Source organism: Canis aureus, chromosome 8 (assembly GCF_053574225.1).
Source record: "Canis aureus isolate CA01 chromosome 8, VMU_Caureus_v.1.0, whole genome shotgun sequence".
Lineage (NCBI taxonomy): Eukaryota > Metazoa > Chordata > Mammalia > Carnivora > Canidae > Canis > Canis aureus.
This window is the reverse complement of record NC_135618.1, coordinates 2,006,900-2,026,439: the sequence shown is the minus strand read 5'-3', so window position 1 is coordinate 2,026,439 and position 19,540 is coordinate 2,006,900. Positions and strand designations below refer to the sequence as shown.

At 43.1% G+C, this 19,540-nt stretch overlaps 1 protein-coding gene and 2 long non-coding RNA genes across 14 annotated transcripts in view; 2 read left to right on the top strand and 1 right to left on the bottom strand.

Annotated features, from left to right (window-relative positions):
- The window catches only part of LRRC40 (leucine rich repeat containing 40), a 49,063-nt gene extending 38,645 nt beyond the window's left edge, over positions 1–10,418 (top strand). For 4 of the 5 annotated variants that reach the window (XM_077905003.1, XM_077905004.1, XM_077905006.1 and 1 more), the window contains 4 exons: positions 1,593–1,703; positions 4,226–4,303; positions 6,586–6,771; positions 8,997–10,418. In XM_077905003.1, coding sequence (XP_077761129.1) covers positions 1,593–1,703; positions 4,226–4,303; positions 6,586–6,771; positions 8,997–9,102 — 481 coding nt within the window. In that variant the 3' untranslated portion in view covers positions 9,103–10,418. The remainder of the gene's footprint in view (positions 1–1,592; positions 1,704–4,225; positions 4,304–6,585; positions 6,772–8,996) is intronic. The other variant, XM_077905005.1, reaches the window with a different exon arrangement.
- LOC144318259 (uncharacterized) lies at positions 9,714–17,165 on the bottom strand. Its single transcript, XR_013384061.1, has 2 exons — positions 14,037–17,165; positions 9,714–13,709 (listed from the first exon to the last, which is right to left on the bottom strand). It is a non-coding gene; the product is annotated as an uncharacterized LOC144318259 (long non-coding RNA).
- LOC144318260 (uncharacterized) overlaps positions 16,937–19,540 on the top strand; it is a 79,127-nt gene continuing 76,523 nt past the window's right edge. For 2 of the 8 annotated variants that reach the window (XR_013384068.1, XR_013384062.1), the window contains exons 1-3: positions 17,175–17,826; positions 18,050–18,463; positions 18,710–18,755. This is a non-coding gene — a long non-coding RNA (uncharacterized LOC144318260). Of the gene's footprint in view, positions 17,108–17,173; positions 17,827–18,049; positions 18,464–18,709; positions 18,756–19,540 lie in introns of those variants that run through there. The other 6 variants (XR_013384069.1, XR_013384064.1, XR_013384067.1 and 3 more) reach the window with 6 other exon arrangements.

Below are 19,540 nucleotides of genomic sequence, written 5' to 3'. Positions count from 1 at the left end.
AGTTATAGCAAAATCTTTAGGTTATGAGAGAAAATTAGTATAATATTGAACTTTTAAAATGATTGTTATCTCGTAGTAAACTATATACCCAAAGAGAGTTGACAAATAACCTTGCAATTAAAACAACAGCGTGAGAAACAGGATAGGGTGATGATAAAGAACTTGGACAGTGGAGTCAGTTGCATGTATCTGAATCCCAGATCTGGGAGTTGTGTGGCTTTGGACAGGCTAACTAGCTGCTCTTAGTTTCCCTACCTATGAAATAAAGAAAGTAGCTATTTTATAAGAATTAAATTAAATGACATGATCCACACAAAGTACTTAATTGGTGCTTAGCCCTTAAGTACTTAAAAAGAAAAAAAAAAGATGATTGGGAAAATAACAGTCATCTGACTGTCAAAAATATTGTTTAGATGTTAAAATTTTTAAAAAAGACTAACTTGCTTTCTATTTTGCAGAGCATACTTTGGAAAATGTATCTTAAAAGTCAATTAACTTTGAAATTCCATAGCAGAAGGAGATCTAGTCCATCTACTTCTCTCTTCTTTAAAGGGCTCTGGGTACTGGACAGAACAACTGAGCAGTTAGATTTGTCCTCAGTTAGTATAAGTCTGCCTGGGGAATCCTGGGTCAAAACTGGGAATGGAGGTGGAAGGAGTTAAAACGCATCACCTTCATCACTTATTTCCCAAGCATACTTTTCACTATATAATTTCCTGGTTGTGAAAATAATACTTATTCATAAAATTTTGGACAAAATGAAGGGACAGATCATTTTTAGTCCCATCATTGATTTATTCTGTTCATGGCATGTTTTACTTCAAGCTATTTCCCATTTAGAATTACCTATACCATTTCTATCTTAACTGGTTTCTTTATCATAAGTGTTTTCCTCTGTTATAAACAATACTTCTAAAATCTAAATTATCTAGTACTATAAGGTGGTTAATTATGGCAATGAATAAAACAAAACATACTATTTCTTTAGATCAGATTTCCAGAATTACCTCAGTACATATACGCAAAAACTTTCCAAAAAAGTTTTATCAGTTACCTATCCAAACTCATCTTTCTTTAGCACAGCAGTTGATATACTTTCTTTCATGTAGTTTCATTTGTTGGCAAATCATATCTAACATTTCTTAGAGTTAATAGCGTGCTTTAAAATTACTAAGGTTGGTTAGGCTTGCTTAGAAGTGTTTAAGTCTTTCTCTTTACGTCTTTGACTTAAGTTATTTAGTCATGACACTTACCAAACCTCGGAATTAACTTAATATTTTCTTGTAGTCATGATCAATATAACGTTAATTTGAACAAAAAAAAATCTTATACTTTAAAAAGTTTGATGTATCATAGTTAAAAATCATTGTGAGGTACTCAGAATATTATATTATGCAGTCTTAAAAGAAAACTACTATGTTACAGAATACACATCCAAACTTATTGAAATTTTAGTGAGAAAAGTAAAAGTTACAGGAAATCTTAATTTTAGCAAAAATAATATAGGATTTTTCCTCCTGTGATCTCCTTGGAGTTTTGAAGTTCTGACAGTAAATTCAAGAGCTAACATTTTAAAATTGTTTTTGTTTCAGGATTGTGGAACTGAAGGAAATGGTTTCTGATGTCAATCTCAGTTTTAATAAGCTTTCTTTTATATCCTTGGAATTATGTATGCTTCAGAAATTGACTTTTTTAGATCTCAGGTATTTATTGATGCTGTTGCTTCACTTTTTTTCATTATAACTTGTCTTTGAGTTTAGCCTAACATCTGTTCTTTCCCTCGTATTTCCTGAGTACGTGTGGAAATTGCTCTTTAGTTTATTAATAAACATTTTTGGACAAATCTAAAATTAGGCATTTAGGAAATATTTTAATCAAACATATATCATTTTAGGCAATTTATAAGTTAAGTAAGAAATAATTATTTAAAATATTACAAAAATATTAACACATTCTTTAAATTTATGCTTAAAATTACAAATAGCCCATGGAAGTGTTTGTTTCCAGTTGTTCCTTTTCTGAAAGTAAATGGCATAAAACTCAAAATCCTATGTTGGCACAGCAGCTAGCCTGGCTTCCCTTAAAATAAGAACCTATTTGGGGGCTCTTGGGGACTCAGTTAAGTGGCTGCCTTCAGCTCAGGTTATGATCCCAGAATCCTGGGATTGATCCTGCATCGGGCCGGGCCCTCTGTTCAGTGGGGTGTCTGCTTCTTCCTCTCCCTCTGCCCCTCCCTGCTTGTGCTCGGGCCCTCCTTCCCTCCCTTTTCTTTCTTTTCTTTTTTCTTTTCTTTTCTTTCTTTTCTTTCTTTTCTTTTTTCTTTTCTTTTCTTTCTTTTTTTTCTTTCTTTCTTCTCTCTTTTCTCTCTTTTCTCTCTTTTGCTCTTTCACTCTCTTTCCCTTTCAAATTAATAAAATCTTAAGAAGAAAACCTATTTGGTTTCAAAGTATAGTAAACATTCAAGACCAGAAAGAAAGAAAAGACCACCATGAGTGGCAACAAAAGAAAAGAAAACAAACTATTTAAGGCTCTGTGGAGGTAATAGGAAGTTTAATTTAAATATGTCCTAAGTTGAAGTGACAGGATCGGAATTGCTACAGTTCTTTGAGGATTAGTAAAAAAATGACTAAGAGGTAGATAGTCAAATATTTATTTGTTTGGGCTTTCAGATTTTTTTTTAAAATATGTTATTTATTCATGAGAGACACGCAGAGAGAGGCAGAGACCCAGGCAGAGGGAGAAGCATGCCTCCCTGCGGGAGCCCGATGCGAGACTCGATCCCAGGACCTGGGATCATGACCTGAGCCAAAGGCAGATGCTCAACCACTGAGCCACCCAGGTTCCCCTGGGCTTTAAGTCTTTATTTGTATACTATTACTTCATTATCTACACTTCCTACTCGTATGTTGTTACGAGGTGCGCTTTTAGTTTATTTAAGCTGTAACTCCTCTGCTCTGCTCAAACAATAGGTAAATAAGAATAAGCTAAGTTTTTTCTGTTTAAGGATTTATTCTGCTTGTAGAGACTTTTTTTGGCTTATGGGATTAAAGCAAATCTAATACTCTGCTCCTATTAAATGTTGAATTGCCTCTGTTTTGGTGTGGCAATTACACTGGCAAAGCTGTGTAAAACCATTTTGTAGTGTTCAGCATTAATGGAGCAGAGAGAATAAATTCATGTACTCGTTACTGCTCTCTTTATTTTTGTCCCATTCTTAGAGTGTGTTATGTGTATGCCATTGTCTATACCTTCAGGTTTCTAATTAAGTGACTAATGTACGCTTTTATATCTGATATCAGTAGCTATATAAGACTCTTGGAAAAGGGTAGAAACCAGCAGTACATTATTCAGTACAAGTTATTAGAGACAGTAACTGAAGAAAAGGAAAAAGAACATAGGTGTAGAAAGTATGACAATATATAGGCTTGACTTCTGAACCCAAAGAAATTTAGAGAAAATGACTCAATTGTAATAGGTAGCCATCTAGTTGGATATAATTTTCTCACAAATATTTTCTATTATTAGTAATTATATAGAGCCTAGAATCCTTCTTCTTGTTGTTAACCTTCCTTTTAACATTATTCCCAGATCCTTCTAACAGTAAATGAGATTCCGTTTACTGCCATCCTTGATTATAAGATTCTTAAAAATATTTCACATTAGCATTGTACAAATTGAAATTCTAAACTTAGTAGAAATGGACTTGCTTAATACCTATGGAGTAGAGAGCTCCAAATTTCTAGGTATACAGAATCTCATCACTTTCTTGTTTTTTGTTTTTTCATAAAATTTTACAGTTCTGCTTAGAATTTCATGTCTGTATGTAAGATATATATGTTAAACATCAATCAAATATTTGTGGCATCAAATAATACGGTATTTACAGGCATGATCTCTCCATGGCCGCCCTATCTGTAAGAAGTACTGCTGAGATTAGTTCGAAGGAGGGAAGTGATTAGTTTGCAGTATTTGCCCCATTAAGTGTATTATTAAAGATTTGGTTGCTTTATCAATTGGTTGTGTATTGGTATTAGGATTTGGCACACTAATCAAATACCTGAGCCAGCTGACTGATTCACAATTCTCAGGACTCAGCCTTAATGCGATTGGATTAAGGACTAACAAACCAAACTATGTAGTTTTATGTCTGGTCAACACGTTAATTATAAATTAAACTTGTACAAATTTTCAGACTTCATAAATCATCTTTTTCTTTCCAATTTAGGAACAATTTTTTAAATTCTTTGCCTGAAGAAATGGAATCGCTGATAAGATTACAAACAATTAACCTTTCCTTTAACAGGTGAGAGAACAGACTAATCTATGACTAAGGATATTTATGTGGAGAATTTATAGGTCTTAGAGAATACACCTCAAAGAGTCCAATCAAAAGGCCTCGTGTGTTTATTTAAATATTCAGGTTTATTTTCACCTTATTCTAGTTAGAATTGAAAGTGATACTGCTTTCTTAGAATTTTCACAGCTGATGTCTAGTAGACTTTTCCTTTTAACAATTTTAAGAAACTTGTAGCCTAGTAGGAAGACAGATGTAAATAAATAATTATAATTGCTATAGTGAAAATGCAGTGCCTAGGAAAAGGTGTTTCCTGAGATTGGCCAAAGGTAGAGGAGACAGCATTGAAGCCGAGACCTAAAAATTAGACGTCAGCCAGACACACAGGGATCAGGCTTCCCAGGCGGAGCACATGATGGGCACTAAGGCACAAATGAATGGGAACATGGTGTGTTTGGGACACTTCCAGCAGTTTGATATGGCTCGGACCCTCAAGTGAGGGGGTAGAGGAGTAGAAATAATAAGCCAAGTTGGTCATGTAAGCGGAGCGAGTCCTTTCAGAGCTTTATACGCCAACTAATAGATTTCATTCTGCAAACACTGTAAAGATACTGCTAATAATTAAGAGTAGCTGATACTTATTGGGAGCTTATTATCTGCTGTCACAGGACTAAGGGCATATATTATCTCATTGACTCCTCACAAAAGGTAGAGGTTTCTCTCACTGTGAATCTGTCCTGTTCATTTAAAAATCAAGGATTTAAAAAAAATTAAAAAAAATAAATAAATAAATAAATAAATAAATAAAAATCAAGGATTAGAAGTTAAGGGAATCCTCCTAAGCTTTTCTATAAAATGTCTCCACATAGGTATTCTTCCTTAGTTCACTTTTATTTCTAATGAAACAGAATTACTGGCAGTATAATTAAGTAAATATTAGATATTTATGCTTTGCTAAGGTTCACAAAAATAGTAAATTATAGATCCGGGGTTAGAGCTCAGGTGGCTTGCCTCCAGTGCTTGGGCTCTTAACAACTAGGCCGTTTGTTTCCTATGATGTAAGCTGATTCTGGCAATAATCTAAATATTAATAACTAACATGTACTTACTGCATTCCAGCTTAAACATTCAGCCCTTATAACAATAAGTTTAGTACAATTGTTATTATTCCTCATCTGCAGTTGAGGGAGCTAAGGCACAGTGATGTGTCTAAAATACTGCCTATTTAAATTTTTGTTCTGTCTGCTTCATTATTGCTCATGCTTTCTCATGTTGTAGGTTATATCAGTATTTAAAAATATAATGTGCTTCTCAGATAATTTGCTAATCTTTGTGACCTGAACTATCAGTTCTCTATTGTCTATTGAGCTGTCAAAAACATTTTCATGTGATGTCTTTGGGAAGATGGCAGAAGCTAACTTCTGTGTTAACAGGTGAACTACATCTATTTAGATTCCCTTGTTCAGGCATTGCTGAGAAAGAAGAGGGAGGACTGCTTTGGGGCAGTTTGGTCCCTCCGTACTCCTAGGTACTAACTCTCCAGTCCCGCTGGAACTTCAGAGCCATCTTGAGTTTATGCTTGCCATTGCTCGCTTGCTTGCTTGCTTTCACATCAAGGCAACAAGACAAAAGGGCAGTATGGGGAAGTAAAAAGGCCACAGCTATTAAACTCTCCTTCAGCCCATCCCTTGTCTTTTCTAGTCCATGCCACAGTTTATCTCACACTGAAACCTTGCTAGCCACTGTCCCCCAAGAGATCCTTAATAATGTTGCTCTGAGCCTTGCCTTCTTTTTTTGTGACATCTACAGTAGTGCTTTAGATGAGCAAGCAGCAGTCAGTGTTAGTTTGTGATCTTTTCAAGAACCAAAGGTGCGCGTATTTTGGAAGCTTCCATTGGAGCAAAATATAAATCTCTAATATCTACTTAATATATTGCTAGTAATTCCATTTCATAAGAAGTAAAAGCAAACCAAGTAAGAATACCTACATGGAGATCTTTGTATAGAGGCTCTTGGGAGGATTTTCTTGTTTCATAAATGTGAAAAGAAAAACATAGGAGAATTTAAACTTTGGTTGGATTTGCACAATAAATACAAAGTGTTACAAAGTCTGTCCACTTAACATATGTTTCATGGTTTCCAGAATCCATTCATTTTCTTGAAAATTTGAATAGAGGACTTAAACCAGATACAAAATAAATTACACTGAAGAAAACTACATCATGGTATCAAACTTAAGATCATTTATTTGAAGGAATGATTTTGCCTTGATTCTGTTCATATTTTAATAGGTTCAAAATACTACCTGACGTTCTGTATCACATTCCCACACTTGAAACAATTTTGATTAGTAACAACCAGGTTGGATCTGTGGACCCTCAGAAAATGAAGGCAATGGAAAATCTGATCACATTGGACCTTCAAAATAATGACCTCCTACAAATTCCACCAGAGCTTGGTAATTGTGTGAACTTAAGGTAACCACACCATTACGCCAAGGTTTACCGTTTATTTGATCAGTTTGTAAGTTGTTTTTGTCTTGTTGAGGTACTCCCAGGAAAGTTGAGGTAAACAATTTAATGTGTTAAAAATAACAGGATCCCAATTCCATTTTTCAAGTTTTACCAAAAATGTGTATTTTTAGCTTTGTTTATTATGGCATAATCTATGTGTAAACATAGGAACTGATGGTTTTCTGATCCTTTTGTCATCACTGTGTGTGTATAACTCGAAACTCCACTGCATAAAAAATGTCAGGGAAATATAAACTCCCCAGTTATGTATATAAGGTTTTTCAAAATCTGATTACAGACTTTGACCATTTATTTCAAGCCCAGCATGGCCTTTCTTATTCTGTGTTTGTTGTTACTTGAGCCTTAAATGCCTCTACCCTGCTTTTATCAGTAATCAACCTAAATATCATCTTTGAAAAACCTTCCCTCTTCTCCAAGCAGAGTTAGTCCCTCCCTCTGATTTTCTATCCTGCCTTTTATGGACTCATTTATACCATTTCTTTTTCCTCCTTTAGAAGAGAGTTGTCCCAGTGCCTAGAACACAGTGAGCACCCAATAAGTGCTTGTTAAGTGAATTAAAGAGAGTTTGACATGTCAACAGAAAGCCAAGTACTTAAGCAGAATGTGTCAGAAGTAGTTTAATTACTGAAAACTGTATATGATGGTTTGGCATATTTTACTTTACCGGGGGGCACTGGCAGCTGTTTCGGTACCTCAATATTCGTGAACAGTAAGAGGCAAATACAGTTGGTTCTTGTTATTTACAGTAATTGCATCTTATAAAGTGAACACCAAATTAATGAGTACTGAACCATTACTGCTAGGGGAATTATAGACTTAGGCTCTTTGGAGCCTCTAGTCACATTTTCATGAACGAGTCAATATAGAACCTTGTTTTTGTGTGTGTTTCTGTATTTACTATTATTCATTAATATTTTAACTATGGCCAGACCACACTATAATTCACGCCCGAATGAAGCTTCTCTGGTATATTTATCTTCTCTGTAAGGCACACGACACCCTTCATGTGTTTAGGAAAAGTAGACAACACTTGAGCCACCACACTTGTGGGGCGTATTAAACAGCAAACTCACCAACACAAAGTACAAAAATGCAAAAAATGTTGCACTCCTAAGTAGATCACAGAAAGGACAGTTGATTACAGTATGAGAACTGACACAAGAAGAGACAGCATCACCTTATTTGACCTCAGCTGAGAATGTGCCTATTGATGGACTCAGATTTTTTGGTGCTGTTGTGCATATCCAAAAATGACCTCGAAAGTGCCATGTGTACTGATTTTGGGGTTACTAATAAATTTTAGTGGTAGGCAAATTAGCACAATATGGAGCCTGTGAATAATGAGAAAACTGGCTGTAATTAATTCCTTTTTATAAATTAAGATAATCAGTCTTTAAAAGAATTGTCACAGCCCATTCAAATTTTGAAGATATAATTTAGATCTACTGTATAATGGGGTATGAATCCTTTGGCTTTTGTTTACACAAATACTTCAGTTGCTGAAAATTAAAAGTCTCTTTATCTTATCATTTATTTCATTAATTATATAAAAAAAAACAAATCAGCCAGCCCGCAAATCTTAAGTCGAACCTCATTTCAGAACATGTAAATAGATTTTGTGTGTGTATCTGGTCAAGGGAGGTAGAGCGCAGGCATGTGTCCTGGTTTCCCAGGGTCAAGGGCGGATATATTGGTTACATTATAGTCCTTGGTATGCTGACGAGTGTGCTCGTTGTAATGTGTAAATAGAATTCAGCCATGTAGTTCTCATCATAAGATTGAGAAGAGGTTGGATTATAAAATGGTGATTCATGTCACAGCTCTTCTGTTTAATGGCTGTATGATCTTGGACATAACTGTCTTCTCTGAATTTCTGTTTCCTTAATGGTGTCTACATATGATGCATTGTGATGAGTAATTTATGTGTTATAATTAAGAGAGCCAGCGAACATAAATTACTCAGCACAATATCTTTCATATAATAATTATTCAATTAATGTTGTTTGGGTTATTGTAGTTCTAATTACATCTGTTGAAATGTTTAGATTTGAAAAGGGACAAATAGAAAAAAAGTACACAGATTATATTTATAAAATTGCAAATGAAATTAGAAGAAAAGCCTCCCTAATAGAAAATGTTAAAATTCTTAATTCTGTTTTTTTGTTTAGAACATTACTACTAGATGGAAATCCATTCCGTGTTCCTCGAGCAGCCATATTAATGAAAGGAACAGCTGCTATTCTGGAATATTTGAGAGACCGGATTCCTACTTAAATTGGAGCTATTTTATAATCTTGGTCATGTTAATTCTTAGACTTCTTACATTGATAAATAACATTTTTTCTAAGGTATTATGCATTTGTAAAGGTGATAACCACATGCAGTGTTCATGCATTTATTCTGAATGATTTGTATAAGATTTATCTTACTTTCATTCCTTATAGCAGTTTCTTCAAAAGTGAATTTTTAAGTTCGTTTGATATTTTTATAATGATAAAGCATTTTTGTAAAAGTGGGGATTTCCCCCTATTTCTGTTTGTGTTACATAAAATGTGAACCATTGATTTGAATATGACCATCTAATTTCTACCTTTTTGTTAGATATAAAATTGAATTTTATTCCAAACTGTTTTTTGGTGTAAAAAAAATAAGACTTTTCCTTACTCATGATAAGACTTTTGTGATGTGATTGGTTTTGGTATAAGTTTTAAATTAACATTCACTGTCTTGTTTTTGTTTTAATCTAGTTGAAATGTTACTTGTTTAGCCTTTTCCCATTTTATGAAACCATTTTGTCAGAATTTCTAATGTAACAGAAATGCTATATGAAATGTAGTTATTGGTAGAGAAAACAGGGAAGAGTGTTGTTAAAATTGCTCTCACAGTTTTGAATCTAAAATTTGACAAGTTTTTTTTTTTTTTTTTTTTTTTAATGACTTCTTAGTATTAAGTTTCCATACAATGATCTAGTACTTCTGGATTCAAGAAATTTGAAGGGATTGGATCTGCATATTTTTCCCTCGAAGTATGTTTAGAAATACCTTTTGTTCTTCTTTTTAAAAGTGCTGAAGAGCTTATTTTATTAATTCAATAGATATCAGCAACAGAAAATAATAACATGTATCACATAGAAATCCTGGAAATTTCTTAAGTACTTATTACTAAGCAGGTATTTGTATACATTATCTATCTGTTGGTGTGTTCTAATCCAATCTTGTGTATCTTTTTTATTTCCAGGGCCTTACTTTTCAAATTTGCATCTTATCTTCATAAGACTAAGCTTGTTAGCCATGTGGAAATTTTCTAAAAGGGAATTTGCTATAGGTTAACTTGATTTAGTAAAAATAAAATAGAAATATTTTTACTTACACCAAAAATGTCAGAGGTAAAATGTCAGAGGTAGGCTGATCAGTCATGATGAAACTTGCCATGTGATTCTATTAAGTAACGAATCAACAGAATGTATATTAATTTATAGTTAGGTAGGTAGCTAGCTTGCTTTTGGCTCATAGAGGCATGCTTATATTATGAAAAAAATCATTGCTAGTAAAGATAAATACATGTTCATAATAAAAATTACATTTTTCAAATATGGATTATAATATGGTTATGTTTTTGGTTTAAAAGAAACATTCTCTTTTCATACTACAACTCTGTGGCTGACTAAGCAGTCTGCTTCAATATTAAACAAAAGACACTTTACAATAAGGTGACATTTTATTATTTATACAATAAAGAGACTTTTAGGTTATTCAAAACACGTTTTTAAATACTGAAAAAGTTGAGTACACCAAAGCCGAAAAATGGCTCTGCTATACACTGCACAGCATTATTGTAGTCCCTGTATTTTGTATCTGTACAGAAAGCATCTTCAAATGCATTCTAATCACATTGTACACCTTTACCAATTAGTGTCAATACATAAAAGAAACTGGAGAATACAGCTTGCATTTGCAAATTAACTGACAAAGTGATTAATTTCACTGATTCAGTAAATTTAAAATATAGATTCATAGGACTCCTTTGCACATAAAATGAAGCAGCTTTCAAGGTCATTATGGTCTTATACTGCAAAAAAAAACAAACTCCATTAAGTACATTCACAATCTATGTTAATAAAGTAGTAAATATGTCTTCATTCAGTGTTTATTTACATCAATATGTAGTTCAACTAAAAAGTACTGTTAATTGTACATTTTTAGCACATACAAAAATGACAACTTTTTATATAAGCTCAAAATCACAATTATCTCAAAATATTAATTACAATACAGCCATTTCAATTAAACATGTCATGATTTAAATTTTTTTTTTTTTTATAAAATGGTAAAATTTTTTACTAAAGTAAGCAATCTGCTTTGAGTTGGCTAGAGTTCACCCATGTAGAAAACCTTAAACGTTAAGAGGTGTTTCTTGCCCCCTCCCACCCGAGTTTGTATACAGCCACCTAGCCTAGCAAAGAGACAGAAAAGGCCCCAATTTATAAAGATTAAGCCTCTTTTGCTATACTCCTGTGGCTTGTTTCTTCCATAAAAGCTTTACAAGGGGAGTATCAATAAACTATGCAATGAAATGCATGCATTAATATACAATGTGTCTATGTAAAATGTTCCTGTTTACCAGTGCACATTAAAATGTTCACAAAGACCGCAAAAGAAGTCATAAAGTAGCATTTATAAAGATCTAGCAGTTGCGAACTGTGAACTTGAAAACTGCTTGATAACATAATGAAATTTCTTTGAAAACATATCCCAATTCAAGTTCTTTCTCTGGCTGAAGGAGTTCTTGTTACTTGGCCTTAAGATGTCACTGTTGTGCTGCACATATGGTAGTGAAGTCAGATTTTGAAAAAGAATGAGTCTAGAGACTGTCTTCATCTTAGTAAAATCATGGCCCAATGTTGCATCACTGCATAGGAATTTTTCTTAAAGAAGAGTGAAATATTTCACTAACTGACTTACATGATCTCAAAGGGAAAATGAATAATTTGTATGTGTGTGCATATGAAAAATATTAATATAAATGGGTGGAATTAGAACTTCTTTACACAGTATCCCCCTCCCCCAAATAAGTAAGATCCGAAGCAACCGGTTGTCAAGTAGTTTAGGAATGGAAGGAAGAATCATTTTCATGGATACTTAAAATTCTAAAACCTAGTATCTAATATCCATTTACTTACCATTCTTTACAGACTAATTACAAATCTATCACTATTTAGAATTGCTGTTGTTAATAACTCTTCCTTGAGTATAAAGAGACCATAGTTCATATTATGGGTTACTTATGTACAACTGGGTGGGCGGGGTGCCCCTGGGTGGCTATAAAGTGGGAAAAATGCAACTACGGCATTTGCAACCTGGCTTCTATAAGGTCATCTGAGATGGCCTTTGAAACTGACAAACAATTTAGTAGATTCACCTCTGAGTTTTTAACTCGGAAAAAGTCGCTCCTTCACATGCCATTGTCCTTAAGCTTCATTTAGTCCTTTCTGTACACAGTACGAAGAGCAACTTGCCCGGATTTGAGACAGCTTACCTGCCTATCAATTATCTTTCTCTTCACTGCCAAAAGAAAACAGTAAGGCTTGTGTTTTTAAGGAGAAAAATGCAGCTGAGGATGTTAAAGGAAAATACCTAAACATCGTAACGCAGTATAAAACATTTATTGCATTCCATTGACACTAGGCGTCATCAAAGCTAAAATCACATTTCCTGGAGTAGAACTTAACATTCAACATCACTCACTGCCCTGAACGGATGCCTTTCCCACATTCAAGACCAATAAGAGTGGAAAGACTACAGGTATGGAGTCTAAAATTTATTTCAGCATTATACTCTGAAACTACATTAACCATCCTAACAAACATGGGAACTGCTTTATGTTCTTATCAGCCTGAGACTTGCAACTTGGTTTTCCTGTGGACTTTCCAAAAAATTAGGATTTCCTGACTCAATAAGAGATGTTCTCTGGTAGAGTGCTGGGGAAGGGGAAGAGAGAAAGATACAAAGAAACAGCCTGTGATTTCTTTTGTCCATTCACCAAAAGCTTTCCTTAATCCAGCTACCACAGAAGTCAGTCGACCTGCATACCTGGGCAATGTTTAACCTCATTTACCTGTGCAAAAACCAAGTGCACAAAGAAAAACACCTATATACGTGCCTCTCTACAGAGACACAAAACCTGAGTTGCAGTAAGTTTTTATATAAGAAAACTTTTCTTCATGTAGGAAAATAACCTTTTAAAGGGCCAAAAATACCTTTGTACAATATAATCCAGTGACTTTAAAACTTCAGTGTGCTTAAGTATCCCCTATTTTTATAAGACCCGACAAAGAAGGAATCATTTACATTTGATGATTTTCTTAGAGATACCCATGGTTTTATTTCTAACATCTATCTTCATTCCCCTGAATTCATTAACTTTTCAAAAAAAACTGAATAAAAAGCATATTCAGCATGGAGACTGTTTTTTCTCAATACTGAGGACATAGGAGACTTGGGGTGGCTAGGCTTAAAGCTCACTGCCAAGCCACGGTGGGATTCTAGAACTCAAAATAAGATACAGGATGTTATGACGGGAGAGATTACTTGGAAAACACTTCTGTAGGTGGAGTTGGGCCCGAGTCTGCAGGAGGCCTTCTCTGGCTGCAGCGGGGTAACTCCCAAGCCCTTTGCTCCCCAGGCCCCGCAGGTTTCCTGCCTCTTCCCTACGGATCCTGCATCGCCCGGGCTGTGGCTCCGTCGCCCAGTTACCAGGTTTCCGTGCGTGTGTCCATCCTGTCGCCTCTTCCCCGGAGCTCAGTTCTCGGGATGGCTCCTTGGCTTCCCCTCACCTGGCACTTGACTCACTGGGAGGAGGTCTGTGTAAATGTCCCCATTGTCCTAAAATCAGACCGACTTAAGGCCCCATTCGAGGCACACTTGTTCCCTGCTGTGCACATCTCGGGCACACGGAGGACGTTTTATGGGAAGGGGAGCGCCAGTCGCCTCCCCCGCGTTGCCTGTAAGTGGCCCTTGGGCCGGGGAGGAGGAGGAGGGGGAGCCGCGCGACCACGGAGGTTCCGTCCTGGCCTCTACGGACACCTGGATCAGGAGGTGCAGGGAGTCGGGGCCGGGGGGGGGGGGGGGGGCTGCGGCGTCCCCGCGGAGGATCGAGGACCGCGCAGACAGCTCCAAGCGGAGCCACACTTTGCGCCGGTGACTCGTTACCATGGGAACCGATGCAGAACAACGAAGGCCTGACGGGAGGCTGCGCACCGGGCGCGGAGAAGCGACAGGGAGTCCGTCCGCCTGACGGGCCGTCGGGGCGCCCCTCGCGAGTGCGGGGAGGCGAGGCCACGGGCCCGGGTGCCCGCGGGCCGCTGGCGGGGCGGGGGCGGGGGGCTCCGTGCGCCGCCTCAGGCCGCCCCCGGCGAGCAGCCGCCCGTCCCGCGTTCCCCTCGAGCGGCCCGCCCCCCCTCCCCCCCTCAGCGGCGCCCGAGCGGGGAGCCCGAGCCCGGACGCCACGGCCACCGCTCCCCCGCAGACGGGCTCGCGGCCCTTCCGTCCGGGCGGCGTCCCTCTCGCGTCCGTCGCGTCGCCGGGGCTTCGCCGTCGGGGCCCCGGAGCCCGGAGCCAGCCGAGGGCCTCCTCAGGGCGCGCTCAGGTCGGGCCGCGGGCGGCGTGCGCTCACCGCGGGGCCGCGCCTGGCCTTGCCCTCGGCAGGGCCCGGGGACCCACGGCCCAGGAGCGCGGCGGCGGGCCGCGTGCAGCGTGACGGGTGGGCGTCCGAGGGCGGCGCGTGGAGCATGACGGGTGGGCGGCGGGCCGTGCGCAGCAGGATGGATCAGCGTCCGAGGCGGCGCGTGCAGCATGACGGGTGGGCGGCGGGCCGCGTGCAGCATGATGGGAGAGTGTCAGGCCATGGGGAGCGAGACGGGTGCGCCTCCGGTGTCATGGAGCGTGACGGATTAGCGTCGGGCTGCGTGGAGCGTCACGGGTGGACGTCCAAAGGTGGTGCGTGGAGCGTCACGGGTGAGCGTCCAAAAGTGGCGCGTGGACCGTGACATGTGAGCGTCCGGCGGCGGCTCGGAGCGTGACCGGTGAGCGTCCGAGGGGGGCGCGTGGAGCGTGACGGGTGGCGTCCGTGGGCGGGCGTCGGGCCTGAACCCTGCGCGTTCGCGCCGAAGGTCCGTCTCGCACTTAGGGGACCACGTGGGCTCCACGCGGTAGAAAGTTCCGCTGCCCGGGCCTCCCCGTGTGAGCACCCGGGGCGCCGCACGCCACAGCCGGTAAACACCAGTGGCCGTTTGAGAGCGCGAGGAACGACGTCTTTCCGAGCGGGCCCTGGACGTGCGCCCTGCCCGCGCCGCCGAGGACGCCCGGGGACCCCGAGGCAGCGCCCACCGGCTGGCTCTGCGGGACGAGCACAGGTCACGGCCGCCGCCAGCCCGCTGCGCCTCCGCGGCGGACGGGCCTGGGAGCTCCGTTTCCTCGTCCGACGCGCCGGGACTCCCCGCAGGGCAGCCGACTTTCCAGAACGTTCTCGGGCATGCGCGTGCCGAGCCCACTTTTATCACGGGGTTGCAGTTCCGCTTCTAGGTTAATTCTTACCCGACCTTAGAATAAAATCCTTAATTTTAATCTCAAAGAACAGACGAAAACGCGAGGATTTTGTTGGGTGGGAAACCGCAGCGCTGCTTCTCCCGCCGGCGTGGCCCGACGGGCTGGTCCCCGAGGACAATGTCGGGGACGTGGGGCGGCCCCGGTTCCGGGTGCCGCGGGGGTGGCCGGGTGGCCCCGCAGCCCTCCGAGGCCTTGGGGCGGGGGTCCCGGGCGCCTCGGCCGCGATGCTCGCTTCCTGGGAGGTGTCACGTGCCCCCGCGGCCACACGCCAGTGACTCAGTTGAAAGCCAAGCGTCGAGAGACAGCAGGCGTCCCCCGCCCCGTCCCTCCCCGTCCCTCCCCGTCAGGCGGAGCCCTCAGCCCTCAGCGGCGCCCTCCGTGACTGCGGCCTCGGCCGGTGAGGGAGCCTCCCCGGGAGCCGAAGCCCAGGGCGCGTGGGAACCGCGGCAGCCCCGCCAGTCCGCCTCCCCGCGGGGGCGCGTGGGGCCGCCCGGCTCGCGCCACTCCACCCGCGCCGCACGGCGTCCGCTTCGGGGAAGAACACGTGGGGGACAGGAGCCTGCCTGCGGGGGAGGGAACGCGAGCCTCCGCACACGACCCCAGGTCACGCGGAGGGCGCCGCCCAGCCTCCGGCTCCAGCCTCGGCTCGTGGTTGGGCTCAGGTCACGACCCCGGGGTCACGATCCTCTCTCCCGCTCCCTGTGCCCGCCCCGCCCCACCTTCTCATAAATCTTAAAAAACCCGGATCCAGCCGACGGGCCGTCCGCCGTCGCATCGGGCCAGGAGGGAAGGCGCTACTGCGTGGTTCTCCGCTCTCGCCTCGTGTGTGCGCCCACGCGGCTCCTCCGCACCGTCGCTCATCTCCGTCTCCCACGGTCCTCGGCGTCCTTTGCGCGTGAACGTTTGCGGCCTCCGCGGAGCGTGCAGCGAGCCAAGGTGTTTTCATTACGGCGACTTTCACCAAGGACAAGCTGCGGATTTCGGCCGCGGAAGGGCTGGGAGAGGGGCCTGGGCAGCCCTCGACGCGCCCGCGCTCAGCCCACACCCGGGCCTGGGCGAATCCTGCATGTGGGCGCGGAGGTGGGCGCGCTGGCGGCGCTTGCGGGGGGGCCACCAAGGAACAGAGCGGGCAGTGCTTGAGCTGCGAGCGGCTTGTGCTGAGCCAGGCCCCTGCACCGCAGGCCCAGTAACTATCATTTTTCAGAAATACGTGAAAACCTAGAAAGAAACAACAGACAAGGGACTGCCGCGTGTCCGAGCCCGCGCCTCCAGTCGGAGCTTCTCAGGGAGAAGGTCGCCAGCCCGGCCTGGGACGCGCCCTGGTGTGTCGCCGCGCTGCCTGCTGCACGCCGTGTCGCGACCACGCGGCGCCCCCAGCGCGGGCAGAGCTCCTCCCGCCCGTTGACCGACCGGCGGGCGCGGCTGACCAAGTCCGTCCGGAGACCCGCCCCCAGCGACGGTCGGACGCTCGTCCTGAGAGAGCGCGCCCTCCGCCCTCTGCCCTCCGCCCTCCGCCCTCCTCGCGGCTCTGACGCGGCCCTGACGCGGCTCTGACGCGGCTGCGCAGAGGCTGGAGGGCGGAGGAGCACGTTCTCCTCGTTCTGCTTGGGGTTGAAGAAAAGACGAAGCGGTCGGAAAAGAAACGACGTGGACCCACACGCGGGGCGCTCGAGGAGGTTAGCAAGGGGCGTCTCAGAGAAAGGCGCGGGCTACGCGGCGGGGCGGGGGGCGGGGGTCGGGGCCCCAGAGCTGGGCCCGGGCCGCCGGAGGACGCGGGTCACCCCGACGGCCCGGGGCTCGGCCTCCCGGAGGCGGCCAGGACTGCGCCCGCCGCGCGGATCCCCCTCTCCCCGCTCCGGGGCTTGGGCCTGTCCGCGGCGGGGACCCCGGGACCGGGGACGTCGGGAGTGTGGCCGCGCAGCCCGCCGCGCCAGCACCGGGGGTGGGGCCGGCCCAGGCCTGTGTCCGCCGCCGCCTTCCCGGCCGCCGGCCTGTCTCCCTCGACGACGTCGCCCTGAAGCCCGGGGACCAGGTGCCAGGTCGTGTTTGACATTAGCCCGGACCTCGGAAAACTGCCCGGTGGTGACGGTTGTTCTTTAGTGAGAGGACTTTGGTGATTTTTTTCGGGCCGAGAGGTTGCCTGCCTCACAAATGACCCATGGCATTACGAAGGAAGTTTCTGGAAATAAATAGCCATAGAATGAGAAATAATTTTGCTAGATGCCTTATTCTTTCATTTCGAGATCTCCCTACTTCTGGAGAGTAAGAGGGAGGCCAGAAACCAAGAAGAGCCGAGAGACCATGCTTCCGGCCCGAGACAGAACAGAGAGGGAGAGAGGAGCGCGCCCGCCCCCAGGCCGATCCGGTGTCCGTCAGGCAGCCTCTGTGAGCCTCGGTCAGTCCCTTCTCCCTCTCCTTTTCCTTTTTCCATTCATCCCTAATAACTTCCTTATTTCTCTCCTGCGTCCAGCCTTCGAGTCTGTCCTCACCCTCATGATGCTAAAGTGCTCTTCCCTAACATGAAGCACTCTTCACTATTCTGAAATACTCGTCCGACTCTAAAATGTCACTTTACTTTTCATTTTACTTTTCATTTTCATCTCCGTTGGTTCACACAGACATTGGCATCCTTTTCCTCTGCAAATACATAAACACGGAACTGTGAGACCAACGTGTAGACCTATGGAGAGCCTGAGGCACCAAACTCTTAAAGAAAATAATGATGAAAGTTTCCTTCAGTGTATACTTATGGCTTCTAGAATTTAAAAAAAAATCCCCCAAACGAAGCCATTATCAGCCATCTAGCAAGTTCTCTTTGTGTCAGGAGATAGCAAGTTCCCCTCGTACAAAGGAATGGAAAGTAATGGATATTCTTTGTATAAGCAAAATGGCAGATGAGACGTGGATTTAACACTGAGAATACTTCGCTAAATTCTGTAGTCAGTGTGCTTTCCAACTCAAATGGAAAAATTCGAGAAATATTTCCGAGAGAAAGCTGAGAAAGAAAGGCACAGAAATCAAGATCCTACCAGGTAATAAAGGAACTGTGGTGAGGAGTGTACCAGCCCAGGCCTTTCCCCTGTTTCTCCTTTGAGGGGCTGGAGTCCCCGTTTCCCCCTGTAAGGGATGTAGCTAAAGAAGCTAATGCTGGTGGAGCATAAATAGCTTTCTCTCCACTTCCATAGCAACAGGCCAGGTTCTGACCTCTGTAAAAGTGTGGCTGGGGGCAAGCGGTTTCCCCCAGTTAACCAACATTTTCTTGTGACTTATCTAAATAGGCATGTTACAGCTTTTGCAGCAGTTCTTGATAATTCTGGCTGGAGGGTAAGACATTTTCACTTTTGGGATACAGGTGGAAGCCGTCCACGAAATGATGCCAAAACGCAGCGTGTAAGCCTTGTCAGACTTGAACTGTGGCCAAAGGCCTGTGGACGACTCTTCTTTATTGTACAATAGGCAGCATGAGGCAGAAGCTTCATTTACTTCCAGAGCTAAAATAGGGTGGGGACTCCCTCGGCCCAACCACCTCTCCCTAACCCCATTCCCGACCCAACCCAACTCTCTTAACCATTCTTCATGCCTCCAAATTTTAAAAATAGCTTTTGCAAAGTAATCTACCAAGTCACAACGTACAGGAAGAAGAGCCTTAAACAGAGTCTAAAACCAGATCCAGCCACGCACGGAGTCATGTTACCTCTTGAGGCCTTGGGCCTCCAAAAAAATGAGGGAACTAGGCTTATTATCTGTAAGATGCCTTTAAGTCAGAACCACGGCCCTGTGAGTTGAAATTCATGCACTCGTTCCTCTGAAACATTCCTGGAGTCTGTATGCACGACTTCTTCCAAGACAAGAAATAAAACCCAAACAAATCAAAAGGATAGGTGCTATGTATTCCAAGTCAATGAACAAAAGCCATGTCTTAAATTTTTTGGATGGTGTTAAGGTCCTTAGGACACAGAAAAGAGAAGTGAAACACAACTGCTGACACATGACAGAAGAGCCTAAAGGAGGGCAGGGGAATTAGATTAAAAGGGAGAATTAAAAAAACCAAAACCTGAACCCCCCCAGAAACCCTAGGCATGGTGAATGAACTGAGAAAGTGAAACGTC